Source organism: Oncorhynchus mykiss, chromosome 21 (assembly GCF_013265735.2).
Source record: "Oncorhynchus mykiss isolate Arlee chromosome 21, USDA_OmykA_1.1, whole genome shotgun sequence".
NCBI lineage: Eukaryota > Metazoa > Chordata > Actinopteri > Salmoniformes > Salmonidae > Oncorhynchus > Oncorhynchus mykiss.
Window position 1 is genome coordinate 21449464 of NC_048585.1, and position 18176 is coordinate 21467639.

Consider the following 18176-nt stretch of genomic DNA (forward strand, 5'->3'; position numbering starts at 1 on the left):
AGAATCAAAATGATTTTGCTGCCCTCTGATGGTCAAAGGGAGACTAACACAGTGCTGCCCTCTGATGGTCAAAGGGAGACTAACACAGAGTGCTGCCTCAATAAGAAATGTTTTATAGTGTAAGTTGTTTACTTGGTTGAAAAACAACTTGTACAATATCCTGCTTAATTTATTTCAACTTTTTTTTAAAAGTTATTTTAATGTTATTTTTATGGATTCTGAATTATGTATTTATTAATTGAGAGGTGAATAATGATTTTATTATATTTTGGCCGTAAACCTTGAATTTTCTTCAAAAGGGGTTTATTGTTGTTCTCTCTTATGCTTATTGTATATGTGGACATTTTAGACTTCATGTGGTCATGCATGATATGTTGTGTAGGTCAGTAAGATAATTTCTAACTAAACTTTTTTTTTCTCCACTTCTATTCTGTCCAAGTAGGGTTTCTTAACTTGATTTGAACCTATATCTCTTCTGGTTTCCAAAGGTTAGTGGGGTTGTGTTAAGAGAATGGATAATACTGTGACTCCAAAAGGTTACCACCCCTATAGACAACGTCAAGTAGGCTAACAAATCTTTGGTGGTCCATTTAATCTGAAGAAAAGTACATTTTGAAGGGGGGGGGGGATTCCTATGATATGGTGCTGAAGTGAGTGTGTGATTTGATTTTGGAATTGTAGTTATTCACTCTCAGGGAATGATGCCACAGATATGACCTCTGATTTAATCACCAGCTACATTATGTCCACTACTAAGGCAAGTTCTTCCAACCAGACTCCTGTTCCACTTCTTTCTCATCTAACTAAACAGTTGTGCTTTTGAATTGACCAAATCAACATGGTCATCATCTCTATTTGGAGATGACCATCTATGCTCAAGCTCTGCCTAGCTACTTAACAAGTTTAACTCTACATCCAAGACATTCAATTTTCCTTTTGACAGACCCCCTCCCAAACACCACTTGTACGTGTTGAGCTAAATGCTTGTCCCGACATCCTTAGACACCCTCTCTCTCTAGTCTACAGAGTATTTCACTAAACGACATCGACTTACTTAGTCGCCAAGTAACTTTAATAGCACCCTTTGAACAGTATCCGACTTGAAAGCTGTGCTATGATTTCAACTTGCAGTGCACCAAACCTTGGTGTAATTGTGGTCTATCGCTCAGCCCTTAATGAGATTTCACCTAATGACTAAGATCACACTACTTTCATGTCTTCCCCTCCACAGAATAGTGTTGAATCCAATTGCCAGACATTTCCACCTTAACTCTTATTGCATGTTGAAGTCCTCACCACTGTGTAATAATAAGCACAAGAGCTAGCCTGCAGGCAGGGTTTGTTATTAGCAGCAGTTCTCTCATTGTACAGTGTTTACCGTAAACTCTTACATGCAAATCTATTTGCATTTTTTTTCCATCAATGGCCATGTTTCTTCTCTGTGCATTAGTCCTTCAGATGGTTTGAACCATAAACACTGGCTTACTGTGACACTGTTACTTAATGCATTGACTGTTTCAGCATTTCAAAAGTGACTTGTAAATATAAAAATGAACTGATGCGGTTATTGTTTTTTTTTACAGGAAACGACTAGAACTAATTATACACATTCAAAAACAGTCATTGCGTTCCATATGTACACACCCCAAAGATATGTTTTAGAATCAATTGAATTTTATTTGTCTATGTACAACAAAGCCTCTCGGGACACCCTTAACCTCCAGGTAGCGACTGTGCACACACACAAGGTCTAGAAATGCAAGAAATAGATAAGTACTTATACAACATGCCACTGCTACAGTAAGGAACCTAATTGAAATGGGCATATTAACTAACACATCTTGTTACAGAAGGGCTCTCGTGCATGAACAATCGCATTACTGTACTGAATAAGCATTCCATTTCCCATCCTAACCAACAGTTTATGACTTATGATCTGTTGCGTGATGAACACAATCTTTCATCAGAGGACAAGACATTCTCATTGACAAACATCCCTTGGATGCGTCACTGATCCTGTGGTGGAGAAGACTGATGTAGACAGGACAAAAGGCACACCTGGGGGTAGAGGGCACCTCATTCCTCATCGTCAGCTGGGATCCCCAGTTCCTCATCTGTCCATGCGGATGCATCAGGCCATGGGAAGTGACCCTGAGAGAAGAGGCATTATGGGGTTAAGTCTGCTTGACAGACACTGGCTTCGTCTCCATCCTTTACTCTGAACTGCCAAAACTAGATCGGACAGGACATACCAGGCATAACTATGATTAGGAGCCTAATCTACATTTAACTCACCATTACTGCATCTGGGTCATGCCAGCAGTGCCACAGGATCCAGAACCACATGGCACTGCTGAGGAGCTCTGCTTGGAACGTCTGGCTCTTGGTGAGTTGTGGGAATTGCCTGTACTGGGCCTCTATGTGTGGTCCACCACCAGCTCTGAAAATTAACAGAAACCCTCAGTGCTCTGGTTATCACTGTTTACACCCTATCACCGTATACCAGTATAATGTAGCTACGCTCTACACATTTGATTAAACCCAACAACCCAATGGGTTAACATCTGATCATGGCGCCTACCTCTGGCGCCATCTGTTTTGTAGGCATACTGTCAGACTGCTAGCTAGTTGGTTCACTTGTAAGCTATAGCCAAACGTTACTGTTTAAAGCTAAGAAGACAGTGATATGTATAAACTGACGTGTGATTGATAATGTTTATTTAATTATGAAGGACGATATTGAAGTCAACCTTTCGTCCTCAGCACATAGCTAGCTAACGTTTATTACACCAGTAGCGCTACTTACTTTCGGATTACTATTTTCTGAGGTCCACGTGTAAGAAGCTGCGTCCCGGCCCTAAGGACACCCATGGCCCTTCCTAAAGAAGACATAGTTGTTTCTCTCTTCCCCCAGTGTTGTTTTCTCAAAATGTCGTTCCACCTTGACACAGAGGGCGACCAACCAACAACGAGCGCTATGATTGGTCGAGATGGAGGGTTGTTCAGAAAATGGATCGACTCATGTCGCTTCCACTGTTGCACACTAGATGGAGACAAAGCCCTTTATATACGTGTATATGTATTTTAGGAAGTTACAGAAGTAGATTTTTTTAAATGCATCTATGTATGAAACTCTTAAAAGGGAATCGTATAGCAAATATTTGGGAAATGTGTATTTAATTTTTCATATGAAAATGTAATGCTGGAAGCTTGTGTTGTGACATGGTGAATTAATGCATACGTGCTTCTGTGCAAACTTCTAGAAACTGACAACTGAGCAAGGACGGTTGGTGGTCATGGCAGTCCTTCCAATTTCTTTCCTCTTGAGTAAAGGTTTTGTGTTGGAACGTCATGCACCTCCTTCCTTTAATGTTTATATGTCTTACATGACATGGGTGAGTGGTGAATAGTAGTAGAAAATGCAGTGCATTTGTTTTGCATCCAGTATAGTAAATTAAGGTGGAGGGATATTATAGGACGGCAGTCAGGTTTAATGAAAAAAATCAAGTGACAAAAGACAGGCATAACAGGTACAAATGGTTAATGAGCATTTAAATTACGAGAGCAGTTCTTCTCTTGGGTAATTGTGAAGAGTATTCGCCATTTACTGATTAATGAATCTGAGAACCGAGTGGGACAACATGGCGGACAAGCTCTAAGCTCCCTATCAACAGCTAAGCGGTTTGACAGTTGCTTTTTTTCTGGTGGAAACTATTACAAAAATATCAAATTTGCAATTAACTTCGCGTTCCATCAATTGTAATGTATCCAGCTGTAATCGAATTATTACTTTAAAGTCCTGCAGAAAAGTTTATTCCCTTTCATGCCAATGTTCAGTTCAGCTTTTGTTGGCCACTTTTACAATTTCATAGACATTGACCGTTACTTTCCATCCATCCATGTTTCGACTTGTAAGTTGGCTCGTCAGTCTGCTTCTCGGTTTAAATGCTAGAATAGGAAATACATAAACAATATAGTATAAACTGACAAGACCAAACGCGACTTAACGACAAAAGTTAGGAGCATGGTTTAGAAACGATGCTTTCCGCACTCCTTTCGGGAGTGCGCGCAGTGCCGCCGCCTAGTCAGTGCACTTTATGCACGTGCATGCTCGTTAACGGCAGGCGCCATCTTATTTACCACCAGCTGCGTTGTTGCAATTTCACAAAAATAACGGAAAGTGATCTATAGCTATCTGCATACAATACGTTGAATGGCGAGTTAATTTGAGTAATTCCTATCGTCGAACAGCAATAAATTGCTCATCCCGTATTTATCTTGCATTCCAAAGCATTGTTTTTCTTGACTCAGCCCTAATGGCGCCTGGCTCTGCAAGTTCTCCGGTTGCGCCACTCTCCCCTCACAGCTCAGAACCCGCCTACAACCGATGTCCGAATGATGTCATCAGAAGCCAACCATTTCTGCAAAAACAGGCCAATTCATGCATCATTGGCTGAGAGCAATGTCAATCTATTAAAACAAGAACGCCATTTTGCGAAAACGAGAGAACGCTATATTTTACCACCGAATCTCATCCTAATCAAACTGCCCGGAAACCGAATAGGCTACTTCTTGATAATGTCTCCAACTAGTGTTTTTATGAAAACCCTACACTCTGAATCAAGTACAAAAAAATATATATACCGACGACTGTTGTACAATATCACCTACGTTCGCTATAAGATTTATGAAATGAGTATAGTTGTAGCCGTTATGAAGGCTCATCTACTCTGTCAAGACGATCTGATACAACCAACAGACGAGAAAGCCCAGTTTCAGTATTACGCGTGCGCGCGGGGATGCGGTTTGGCTAGATCTCAGTGCGGGAGGGGAGGTCGAACTGTAATGTCATGTGAACAGGCAATGACTGTATATGTGAACAGGATTGGAAGATTCGCAGGAGCCACTGTATCTTCGCCTTAATTCGAACGACACGTACACGACATGTCCAACGTATTTTTTGATTAATTGTTGGACGCACCTCTTTAGCTCTTAGAAAATGCATCTGTGTGGATGATATACTCTGAAAATTGGACATGGAGACGTTTTACTTTACATATGCGACGATCCGTTTGCCTTGACCTCTTGTAGCCTATACGCATTGTTGTCATTATTGAACTAGGCCTACATATAACATGTATTCATAATAGTGCAGTTTTGGGGGGGAGACTGGAATAATGTAACAGCAATTATGAATTAAATGTACTTGTTAACAATAGCACGATGCTTACATTTGTAAATTGTGTTGATTTTGGTCAGTATTGTCTGCCACCCACCTTGCCTTCAGTTAAATCAAAGAAAGCAAGGGCTCATGTGTAAGATATTTGTTTCCTCCTACTGCCTTGGGCAGCAGAATTAGATGCTAATTTCAAACTCTGGTAACTAGGGCCTAATAATTGCCATTCATGAGTTTGTTTTATTTGTAGCAGATACAGAAGGTGTGTCATGGACCTCAGTGACAATACAATATATTCCTGTTTGTTTTTTCTATTTTAAAAGTTTCACATTTTGCAGCAGGATCATCTATACAAGTGAAATGAGCACTTGAATGAATGAATCTTTGAGACATGCGCGGTGGTGAGATGGCAGACCATAGATGTAGAACATTTTATGTCTCTGTGCCAGACATCATGGTCATATGGTTGACAAAAGCACATCAGATTGCTTTGCAGTTAAGAGAAGTGCGAAACAGGAGGGAAAGGGCTGACAATTCAACAAGTTCCTCCAGAGGAAGTAATAAAAGCAACCAGACTTTGTCCTTGGCTGCTAAGAAACTGCATTGACTACACACACACACACAGTGCTTGACTTGGACTGAAATACTGGAGGTGCCAGTACTCATTTTGGGTACTGTTTATATTCAGGTGCAGGAGCTCCAGAATACTTTTGAGATAATATTCTATAGAAGGTGCAGGAACCCAAGCAGTAGATAATCTGAAGTGCCAGTACGCAGCTCCAGTAAACATCTACCCAAGTCAAGCACTGACCACCCTAATTTTACCCCCTCACACATCAAAGTGTACAAATTGTTCTCAGATGCATGTTGAAAATAAAAAAAACAAACAGGACTATGTACATGAGTTTAGTCTATGCCTTGTATTGTCTGTCATGTATTGTAATTTTGTGTTGCACCATGTTGCTTGATCTTTCAAGCAGTTGAAGGAAAATGTAAATGTTTATGAAATGTTTTAATTGACAATAAAGAGGTATTATTCCATTCATGGTAATGGATTCATTTTTAATGAATTGCTGAACATGAGATGCTGTACTCACACAATCTGAGATGTTGATTCTTATCAATCCTACAAATGTTTACATTTGTTATAAATTAAGTTTGGAGATCATATTGTATAAATTACGATTATAAACAAGAGGATATATATATATATTCTAGAACCAACTCGTTGCAACTGAACTAACAAATCCTGCATAGTGGCATTATAGCGGCAAGATTTGGACTACAGAAACAAAACTACAGAACAGAACGGACGCGTGAACGCGCATGTAGCCATCTCATTTCACGGCGCCCCTGTAATCTTGGCCTGTGGACCCCGGAGAGTGTAGGGGCGGGGCTCGGGTTAGGGGTTGATGGGCTGGAGGAGGCGGAGTCACGGCAGTCCTGCCAGGGCCGCCATTTTTGCAAAGGGAAAAGAGACAGGGTTGAGGGGATCTAATTTCTAACAGTCGGCGTAGGTAGGACACAATTTTAACGGTTCGGAACTGACTGTCATTATTGGGTTCCAATAATTACCAACGAAAACTAATTACAGTAGGGGGAGTCTCTAAAAAAGATTGCTATCAGTGTAAATATTTTTAAACCTTATAGAGCCGCAGTGTGGAGTGAAGTAGCTATTGTTTTGGTTGTGTAGAGAGCGAGGCTCTAGCGACGGGGGTCTCACCCAGGTCGCTGTTTCTTTATTCAGGGTATCTACAGTGGACTTTAACTGTAAGTAAAACGCTTTAAAACTACCTCATAGGTTGTCTTAGTTTCAAGAGCTCACCAAGTTAGTCTACCTAGCCAGCTTGCCGACTTGGTTTCTCATGGCTAGCTACTGTAGCTAGTAACGTTAGCTACGTGGATGCTGATGGCGCTATAGTTAGATGGAAGTTGATTAATAACTAACTTTCTGGTAGGAAATTAGTTGTTTTTTTATTTAAGTGAGCCACTTACTTAGAATGTTAGTCCTGAATTATAGTATTGTTTTGGTGTAACGTTAACTTGTATTAGCTGGCTAGCAACTGTTAGCATTTGCTAGTTAGACAGTGCAGTGTTTAGCTAGCTAACGTTAGCGCATTTGAATTTTAGATTCAACTGGCTGCTTCTGAAGCGTTAGCACGCTTACTTAATGCAGTTGAATAACATTGGATTGTTAATGAAGAGAAAGGGAAGCAATACAATATCAAACATTAACTATTTTGGCTAGTTCGCTTTACCTGCATTGTCAGTATGCTGTTGCAGTCGAACTAGGTGGCATGGAGAACTACCCCGCTCTCTTTCAACCAGCCCCCAAAGGATGGTCAGTTTGCCAATGTACTCCCATGCAATAGGCTAGTGGTAAAATTGTACTTACAGAACAAGTAAATCATGAATTGTATTGCAGTATTTGTTGGACTGCCTTGGTTTAACACATCCGTGCTCGTTATCTAGTTAGATTTTCATATGTGGTTGGAAGTGCACTTCTTGTTGATCCTATGAAGGTTTATTTCCGTTTGAGTAGCCAGCTAGTCCACAAAATGTGGTGTTGCGCAGAGGGCATTGACAGGGCTTTTGTTTACATATAGATAAGACTACGTATAATTTTCTGGAAATTGTGGTTGCATTATATTTCTGGTCAAAGTTCAATCGCATGTCCACAATTGTGTAAATGTTTTTTAAATATTAAACTAGAGGCCTTCTGTCACTAGATGAACAAACGGCTATTGGACCGATAAACGCCCACCATTCTATTCTGTTCCTAGTTGACAAATGCATTTACATCCCTTAATTTAGATTCAGAGGGTATGTGGTTTAACTGCTGCAAACGTGGGGGGAGGGGACCATACCTCAGTGGAGGGGGCATACTCAAATCGGGGAATCTTGCCTCCACTGACAATGTAGCTTCTTTGACCGTTTAAACTGTGCGATTGGTTACAATATTGTCTCAATGTTATTTAAAAGTGAAATCAAACTGCGATAACGTATATTCAGCAAGTGTGAACTTTGCGCATTGTTCACACTATGACGTGCCAAGTTGCCTTACTAAACTAGCTTAGGTAGCTAATCTTTCCATGTTAAAGACCTCGTTGGCCAGCGTAGGTCAGCGACGTTTACCGCAGTTCGAACGCTAATATTAGCTAGCTAAGTACTACAACTGATGTTGCAGTCGGGTAGTAGTACAAGCTTCAAATATTGATACAATAACTCACTTATGTATGTTAAGACGAAGAGGCTCAATATTTTTTTTAGCCGCCTAGCTATGTAACTTGAGAAAATGGTTCCTTTGCCGACACTCGCTAGCCAACGTTTTGTATCTTTGAAAGCCATTGCAGCTAGCTAGCATGGCTCGTTAGCTAACCAGCTGGCTAAATTATCGACGAGATTCTACATTTTTCTAATAATAACTACACATAAACGGTATCGACAGATTGATACTTAAGTAAGAATGTCTGAAAGACGATTGATTGCTTTCTTGGGGATTTTCTTCTCGTGGCGAGTGTCCGTCCCCCAGTTACACGGTTTTCTTGCCGTCCTTAGAAAAGCGCTATGAAAATGGCGGCTTGGCTTGATGTTGTGGTAATTTAATAGCTACGTTCAGCCCTCCACACCCCTATCGGCTGAGCTGACTGCAACGCCGACACACAGTCACGGGCAAGCTAGTGCACAATGGGATAGATTAATAAGGACTGATTTCTGTCGTACATTAAAATAGTGACAAAGTCCGCCTTTGATACAAACATACACTTGTCAGGTCATACGTTTGAGATTCGCTGGCCAACTGTCTGGTTAGCTAATAGCCCCCCCCATGTCGTTCAATCACATTTCTTTGCTAATATTGTGTTTCGTGATGCATTGTATTTGAAGAGCAGGATGTATATACAGATACTACTACAACAACGCAATATACGTCAGCTCCGATTTATTTATTGTAGTTGCTGAATTTGGCTATGTTATTAGCAGGTTGTCATATTGAGGAGTTGCATAACATGATATAAACCCAGCACTTTGTATAAAGAACAATGGTGTTTATTGCCACCCCCACTCTTCTTTGACCTCATGCTTTGTCCAACACTAAACATTCCCACCCATTTTGGCAAGTTGGACCAAGTTAACATTTAACCACATTTAACAGTAAGTGGGCTACTAGTCTTAACTCATGTTTGTAGAAAGCAACACAATGACTAGACATGACGATTTTAATATCTCATAATTCACTATCATTAGGCTACCCGTTCTCTCACTATATGCGCATATGTAGTAGAGGTCGACCGATTCATCGGAATGGCCAATTTCATGTTTTCATAACAATCTGAAATCGGTATTTTTGGGTGCCGATGTGCCGATTTTTTTTTTATCTACCTTTATTTAACTAGACAAGTCAGTTAAGAACACATTCTTATTTTCAATGACGGCCTAGGAACGGTGGGATTTTCACCTTGTCAGCTCGGGGGATCCAATCTTGCAACCGTACAGTTAACTAGTCCAACGCAAAAACGACCTGCCTCTCGTTGCACTCCACAATGAGACTGCCTGTTACGTGAATGCAGTAGCTAGCATTAAACTTATTTTGTAAAAAAACAATCAATCATAATCACAAGTTAACCACACATGGTTGATGATATTACTATATATTATCTAGCGTGTCCTGCGTTGCATATAATCTGATGAGCATACAAGTATCTAAGTATCCGACTGAGCGGTGGTAGGCAGAAGCAGGCGGGTAAACATTCATTCAAACAGCACTTTTGTGCGTTTTGCCAGCAGCTCTTTGTTGTGCGTCAAACATTGTGCTGTTTATGACTTCAGGCCTATCAACTCCCGAGATGAGGCTGGTGTAACCGAAGTGAAATGGCTAGCTAGTTAGCGCGCGCTAATAGAGTTTCAAATGTCACTCGCTCTGAGCCTTCTAGTAGTTGTTCCCCTTGCTCTGCATGGGTAACGCTGCTTCGATGGTGGCTGGTGTCGTTGTGTTGCTGGTTCGAGCCCAGGGAGGAGCGAGGAGAGGGACAGAAGCTATACTGTTACACTGGCAATACTAAAGTGGTCGACATCCAATGGTAAAAGGTTAATGAAATACAAATGGTATAGAGGGAAATAGTCCTATAATTCCTATAATAACTACAACCTAAAACTTCTTACCTGGGAATATTGAAGACTCGTGTTAAAAGGAACCACCTGCTTTCATATGTTCACATGTTCTGAGCAAGGAACTGAAACGTTAGCTTTCTTACATAGCACATATTGCACTTTTACTTTCTTCTCCAACACTTTGTTTTTTCATTATTTAAACCAAATTGGACATGTTTCATTATTTATTTGAGGCTAAATTGATTTTATTGATGTATTATTTAAGTTAAAATAAGTGTTCATTCAGTATTGTTGTAATTGTCATTATTACAAATTTTAAAAAATGGCCGATTAATCGGTCTCTGCTTTTTTGGTCCTCCAATAATCGGTATCGGCGTTGAATAATCATAATCGGTCGACCTCTAAAATGTAGTTAATAAGTAGTGATTATCTAAAGGTCAGCTCGACTGAGGAGGAAAGCATGACACTGATTGTGGATATGAACCATAGAGCAAACCGGTCACAACAACCATGGTGTGTGTCATTATGGCTGGAACGATGTGCTTGTGTAATATTTACCATTGTTCGGGTATGCCTAGTACAAGAAACTGTCATTAAATTAGCTAGGAAGATTTCAGTGTGGTTTGGCCTAGCTCTTTGGGACATAGGCTACTTTCTCTCAATTGTATTTTCCAATTCGGATTTGCCTAATTTGAATTAGCCTAATTCACATTAAATTCATGAATAGATAAACAACAGGCTGTTTCCCAAGTCCTACCTGGTGGTCAGAGGTGTTGAGTTTTGTGAAGGGGGAATGAAACAACAGCTGTGACTTGGTTATTTACCTTTGACATTGACAAAAACCTGCTGCCCTCCTCTTGCCCCCTCACCCTCACAGGCTCAGAACAGATGCCCGTCATCAAATAACCCAACAATGAAAATAAATGGCCAGGGTTTTTTTGTCTGTTGTTTTGGTGATTGTGTTGAGAGTTCATGATAAAACACAGCTGGCCAGCGAGGAGCTCTATATCACCCATTATAGAAATGAGAAGGAGCCCCAGTGCCACAACAATACTTTTTAAATCTGCCTGGCTACACCTTGCACGTACACGTGACTCCACTTTGCCCAAACAATCTTCTCCTGACAATGCATGTCTTTCCTTTCATGTGTTGTGACATTTTTCCATCAGCTCAGGCCCCATTCCCAGTAGTATGCCTCAGTCCCTTGGTGGTGGTTCTAGCTTTTGGATGGTGTGAGGTAGGCAGCTCCACACCGCTCCCTTCCCTCCTCCCTTCTGGCCTGTGAGAAGCTGGATACTTCTCTGTGGCGCAAACTTTGGCAGCCTCTGTGCAAATGCCAGTTTGAGACAGTCGCCCAGTGTTTTTTCTCTCCTCCTTTTCTCCTCATGACCCCATGTTGCCATAGCCTAAGACGAGACTCCTCCTCACATGAACAGAAAATTATCCGGATTTGTGGCCATCTTGGATGGAGACTGCCGAGAGAGACAGCCATTAATCTATTCTGTTTTGGTTCTCCAGGACGGCACTAATTAGGCTTCTGTGTCCTTATGAGGCGAGGGTTATGTTAATTCCCCCTCTGCCAATTGAGGACAGGAGGCCAAATCATTGGAGGCAGAGGTGTTTTCAGTTTTCCCCACAGTGAGGCTGTGCAGCTGCTCTCTTTCTCCAGAGGAGCCTAGTGAGAGCTGTGTAGGCTATCTTCGCTGCCACAGCTGACTGACTGACACACTGATACAGGCACTCATTTGCTTGTGACTCCTGATCTTTCTTTTCACTGACACAGGTGCTTGTTTCACAAATGCCTGTCAACAGTGGGGGTAATGTAAGGCCTCAGACTGCTGTATGCTGCTCCCTCTAGTATTTCCACAGCTTAGCTTTGCGTAGTGGGATTCATCCTCCACCAAATGAATGATATCATGATACGTTTGTGATGTCACTCATGCAGTGGAGACCTAGATGCAGAGAGACCTTGGGAGACTTGGGCCCCTGTCGGGAAGTAAAATAGACACCAGTTTGAACCGCTCCGTTCGTCAGAACAACTGCAGGCTGGAACCCTCTGACAAGTAACGAGGCCTGTGTGTATGGATGTAGCTGACACAGTAAAAATCTGTTTCCCCTGATGTTGGCCTCCCTGAATTCAGTAAAAAATTATCACTTTTGTGTGGACATAAATACTGGATGAGAGCAGGCCTGCTGTGTCTAATCAGAGGCTGGTATATAATACACAATCCACAGTCACCTACCTCTTTTTCCTCTTAAAGGGACAGTGGCCTGCGCTCTGTCCTGGTGCTAGACGCCATGCTACCATAACCATGTCACAGTCTCGTACCGTTGTAACAGTCTCCCTATCTGCACCATATTCGAATTGCCTCACACACTGACTCACACTGCCTTCTCTGGTTCCCTCTCCTCGCTCCCCTGGTGGGTGCCCCCTCTCTGCACACTCTTACACAGCTGTAAATACCTGATATGGTGTTTCGCTGGCTGTGTTGACAGAGACAGGGAGATGTGGCCTGCCTGCCACTCCCCCCTGGGGGACAGAGGAGTGCGTGGCAGGGATCTCTCGCTGCTGGGTGACACCTTTTCTTTCACCTTAATCCCAGGAGCACACACGCATCCATGAAGGGCTCAATAAGAGAAGTCATGAAGGCTTTTCGAGCTGCCAATAGCCAGGACAGTGGGCCACAGAGTGAGGAAGTGAAGGGGTTCATTATACAGGATGTTTACTGCACAGGGTAGGGCAGAAGGGTAGGAAAGAAGAAGGCCACAGCTTAGTGGGGCTAGTGAGAATCTATTGACTTCCTCTCTGCCTGCCTCATCCTCCACTGTAAAGAGTTCCACTTGTGTTTGTGTTGCTCCCTCTGTCCCTGGAGAACAACAGACTCCATCCTGAAACTATCATCTGTATAGATATAGCTGGCTGACAACAGTACACTGCCGGCCTAGGTAGTTTTACCCTGTGGGGCTGCCTGTCACTAAGCCTCCAGTGTCCTCCTTTCTGTGTAGAGCTAGAGTCATGCCTTTAGTAGCTCATGGGGGTCTGGCCTTGCTCTGAGGCCCAGCACGGTCGTGTAGGTCACACAAGAGGAGGAGAGGGAAACAGGGTTCAGGTAAACTGTTTTTGCGGTGCTGGGCTGTAATGGATCCCTTATTAAATGGGCCTTTCACTAGTTAGACTACCTCCCAAATAGGTGGCCTGATACTTCCCTAGCCCCGCCCACTTCCTGTTGCTGTGCTACATGCTAACACTACTTACTTAGTGCAGGGTACTGGGCAGACTCAGTGGAGGTGAGGGTGAATGTGGTGATTGGTGATATAACGCCAGGTGTGAAATCGATCATGGAACTGTGCTGTAATGGGGCTGGAGTGTCTCTGACCAGGGCTGGGTGATATGGCCAAAATATCAAATCACTTTATTTTTCACATTTTTGATGGTATTTAGTGTTTTAAAAAATAAAAAAGTTGTGAATTGGCTTTATGAGTAGTGTGAGGCCCTAGGGGTGATTTCAATGAGTCTTTCTCCATTCAGATTCTTTTTGAATGAGGTTGAAAACACTATAAAACAATTTGCATTTTTATCAATTTATGTATTTCCTGCACTCATTTGAGATAATTTCCACACTGCCATGTAGGGTTGCCCGATATGGGCAAAAAAAAAACCTAGGCCCCATTTTTAACCAAATGTTGCAATTGTGATAATTGCGACCCAATTTCTCGACAATTAACACCAGGCACAGAAAAGCTGCATTTGAGCCTGTCAGTCTAATTTGATTTGGTTTGAGTAGTTGGCCTTTCTTTCCTAATATAGATAAGACTGAGTCACACAGGTGGACAGGCGAGCTCGACGCAAATCCAAGATTTTGTTTCTCATCGGTCATCCTTATCAGATTTAAGAATGTCAAATGGGGCCGTGCTGTGTTAGGGAGAGGAGGGTGTACGGAGGGGGAGTAGGCCAGAGCAGTGCTGCCCCAGACCAGCTGTCAGAACCTGGATGTTCTGCACTGAAAACCCTGGCTGGCTGTACCCTGCACCTGAGATGGGAGATCCCTCCTTTACCCCCTGTGTGTGTTTGTTTGACAGGGTACAAGCCCAAAGTGTGTAGGCTGATGTGTGTAGAGTAGCCTCTAGGACAAACTGTCTCTCTCTCTCTCTCGCACACACAGTGCTGGCCTGGGGCAATTGTCTGCTGGTTAGTGTGCTCTGCAGAGCATGGATGTGGACGATGCAATATCATTCTCTCTCCAATGCCCTTTAGGGCAGTTTGCTGCTGCGCTATAGGTGGTCAATGGGTAAACATCACAGTGGAACTTGTCTATTTGCTGCTAGTGGTGCCCAATCTTTTACACACGCATACACAATGTAGGCCTACATCTCTAATGTCCTGTATTATTGATGTATGGTTTCACCTTCAGAGGTAAAGCACAGAGGGAGCCCTGGCAGCTTGGGCACTGCGATTAATGAAGGACAGCTGCTGCAGAGAGTAGCCCTGTTTGGGCACTGTGAAAGGAAGGGTTGTGACATTCTGATGGTGCCTTTTTCCAGTGTATAGGAGTGTCTTTAATTTGGTGTGTGTGCGCTCATGGCTGGCTGCTGCGATGACTCGGCCTATGAGGATGGTGTGAAGTCACTTCAGCCCCCTGTAGGGAACTTAGAGGGAAGGAGGAGCGCAGCTTCAGTTAGAAGCCCGTCTTTATGTCCATCGTTTTCTTCTCCCGGCTCAAAATCAAACACTTGAGACTTGGCCCAAAGAGCCTCAATGAAAACAAGCTCTGACGTACAGTGGCTCCAACTAGCCTAGCACGAGGGAGCGTGTGTGTGTTTCCCCTGCTGAATTTATTTAGTAGAGTGACTGGTCTGTCTGAAAAGGAAAGTTATTCCCCCACACAATGACGTGACTATGGCCTTAGTGAGGAAGGGAGATTGGGAAAGGGAGGAGGGCAAATGAGAAGAGGGGGTGGAGTGGGCTCAGCTCTCGTCTCTGCTCTACTCTCACACAGTCTCAGAAGGCTGCTGTGCCTGTGCTAGAGGAACCCTAGTGCCCATACAGGAGTTTGGGCGCCTCCCCCACCCCTCTCCCAAACAGAGGGTAGATGGATCATTTGGAAGGCTCCCTGCAGCGCTGTGAGATCCGTGATGAGAGAACTTCAGACAGAACGCAAGGGGGAGTGGGGGACGAGAGCTGCAGCTTTTCTCCTCGCTTGACGAGCTAGTGTTCTGCCATTTATAATGTTGTGCTTTGTCTTTCTCCCCCCCCCCCCCCCCCCCCCATCTCCCTCTTGTACTTGCTCCCCTTTCCCCTTCACCTTTCTCTCTCTCTCAATTCAATTTGCAGTATTGGCATGATGTAACAATGTACATATTGCTAATGCTTACTTTGGATATTTCTCTCAGCCTCTCGCTCAGCCTGTCTCACAGCCTCTCTCTCTCTCTCTCTCTCTCTCTCTCTCTCTCTCTCTCTCTCAGCCTCTTTGTAATTAGGAGCACTGTCTGCGGCACTCCCCTTCCCTTCCATGCTCTGAGGTTTATTTAGGAAGTGCAGGGAGGAGAGAGATCCGGCGGGGGTGGGGTGGATGGGGCAGAAGGAGCGAGGTGGAGGGAGCATTTGTCTTTTTCCTCTGCTTTTTTTGGCATGTTGGTCCCGTGTGACAGACAGCTCCGCTAGAGGAAGTGGGAGGAGCGTCGGAGGCAGTCACAGCACTCAGATTTTGTCAGGAATGCTGTACTGTCCTCGTTAGCCTTTTTTCCAACCCCCCCTTTTGTGTGTGTTGAATGTGTCTGGCCCCCGGTGCAGTGCCTGTAGCTGTGTGTGTGTGTGTGCTTGCGCCCCTGGGTGCCTCCCAGCAAAGGAATGTGTGCAAGGGTCTAGAAGGGGAGAGGGTTTGGTTTATCTGTCTGGGGGGGGGGGGGGGGGGGGGGGGGGGTGAGCTGTGTGTGTGCATTCCTGAGCAGTGACAGCAGGATTCTCTTAGACAGAGGCAGAGATGATCACAGCAAAACTCTTGGAAACAGGCAGCCTGTTTCCGAAGGAAGGGATTTTTACTACACCAAAACATAGTGAGCCTTTGAGATACCACAAAGGGGTTTTATGTCATTTCAGTGGTCTGGCTAAGAGCCTTGTTACTGGGAAATGTTCCACCAACAATTGGTTTCTATTGTTATTTGAGCCACACAAAGCTGTGTTGTGATATGGGCCCTGCTGTTTAAAGAGACTGTAAAAATGTTTCAGTGGTCTAGTAAACCTGAAATGTCCAGATTTGTATAGCAGTGTGTCTGAGATGAGCCCTCTTTGCTATAGGGCGGGTGCACGCACACACAGAGGTGTGAACTCCATTCTGTTTTGTCTAGGCATGTGTCCCTCCCACTAATCCCACTTATCAACAACGCTGTGCTCTCAGTATCAGGGCCAGCGCATATGCCCCTGTCTGGACACATGCATTGCATTACGTAGGCTATAAGCTATAATAGCCTGTACATTAGCACCCACCGTTTGTGTATAGACTAATTGGGACAGGTCTATTTAATCTATGTACATAGCATTGTTATTGCCTGTTGGCTGGAGTGGCTACCTCTGTCTGTCAACCAACCATTTAGTCCCTCGTCCTACTTCTCTCTTCATCAGAGAGAGGCTGCAGTCTGTCTGACACCTAATGGAGTTAATTATTGACTTAGTCTTTCTATGCATCGCCTGTCCACCTGCAATGCTGAACAAACAGTGTGAGAGGGGGAGAGTGAGACAAGATGCCTATTTAACACTGGCTTTCACATCCAGACAGCCAGGGGCTTGTGACAGCTCTAATTACAGTGTTAAAGGATTGTGTGTTTGAGAGAGTGTATGTCTGTGTGTGTGTGTGCGTGCTGTTCTGCTCAATAGAACAATAAAGCTCAGTGAAAAGATGGCCTCTCAGTGTTGCGTTTTTCTTTCCCCCACATTAATGGCCGCCAGTCAGAGCTCTGTGTTCTCTCACACCCCCTTGTGGTGGAACACTGCCACCGCAGCATCCTGCATTCCTGGCAGTCTGTGTACCCCCAGTCTCTACTACCCCCTTGCATCCATGAATGTCTCAGGTAGCCAGTGAGGTGGGCGAGGGTTCTCTTTGAGAGCTTTGCTAGGGAAATTCTTATCATGCTGTTCATTTTCCATGTTACTAGCAGATAGCAAGTACCTACATCTCACACAGCTGAATTTATGAATCATGGTGATTCCTGGAAATACCCCAGTTTTCAGTCTGTCTGATCTAGTTTCAGATAGGTGACTGTCACCATGCTAACTCCCTTGTCTTTCTCTCTCCCTCTGTGTGTTGGCAGGCCTTGTGGATGCACTTAGATGTCTGCAATGAGTGCTGTGGCTGGCATGCCTCAGTGTTTTGGACTCCCATGCTCTGGACTCAGTAGGACAAGAATTGATCAGCAAAGAACGTCATGAGCATAGTGATCCCTGTAGGGGTGGACACAGCAGACACCTCATACCTGGAAATGGCTGCAGGCTCAGAGTGAGTATACCAACGTCTTCAGGCCCAACCCACCATCTCATGATTCATCTCACCCTTCTCTTACTCTCTCTATTCTCCTTTTCACTCATTCTCTGCCTCTCCTCCATTGTCTGCTGCTGTCATCCCCCCCTCCCATCTCTTTCTCACCCACTCTCTCTTTTTATTTCATCCTTTCTCCCCCGCTTCCTCATTCACTTTAATTGGGCCTGTCATCTGTCTGTCGACCATATCTCCCCCTTACGGCCTTTCTGTCTCTGTGTATCTTTGTTTCTGTGTGTATCTACTCTCTGTGTCTCTGTGCTGCATTGTCTCTGCTCTTGCCCTGCTGAGGGGCTCCATAGCCCTGCTGTCTGCTGTAAGGGACAGACCTGGTCAATCACTGCCATTGATCACATACATAG

General features: G+C 43.7%; 2 protein-coding genes across 14 annotated transcripts in view; one reads left to right on the plus strand and one right to left on the minus strand.

Annotated features, from left to right (window-relative positions):
- Positions 1–1656: 1656 nt before the first annotated feature.
- LOC100301658 (mitochondrial complex I subunit NDUFB2) lies at positions 1657–3027 on the minus strand (the record flags this gene model as incomplete). Its single annotated transcript, NM_001160489.1, is given in 3 exon segments — positions 1657–2151; positions 2296–2440; positions 2807–3027. Coding segments are annotated over 3 exon segments (306 nt in total). The 3' UTR covers positions 1657–2076.
- Positions 3028–6381: 3354 nt separating this feature from the next.
- The window catches only part of LOC110501025 (inactive histone-lysine N-methyltransferase 2E), a 29876-nt gene continuing 18081 nt past the window's right edge, over positions 6382–18176 (plus strand). For 3 of the 13 annotated variants that reach the window (XM_036957256.1, XM_036957257.1, XM_036957259.1), the window contains exons 1-2: positions 6382–6946; positions 17591–17775. In XM_036957256.1, the coding sequence (XP_036813151.1) occupies positions 17705–17775 (71 nt within the window). In that variant the 5' untranslated portion in view covers positions 6382–6946; positions 17591–17704. Of the gene's footprint in view, positions 6947–6967; positions 7518–17590; positions 17776–18176 lie in introns of those variants that run through there. The other 10 variants (XM_036957252.1, XM_036957253.1, XM_036957250.1 and 7 more) reach the window with 7 other exon arrangements.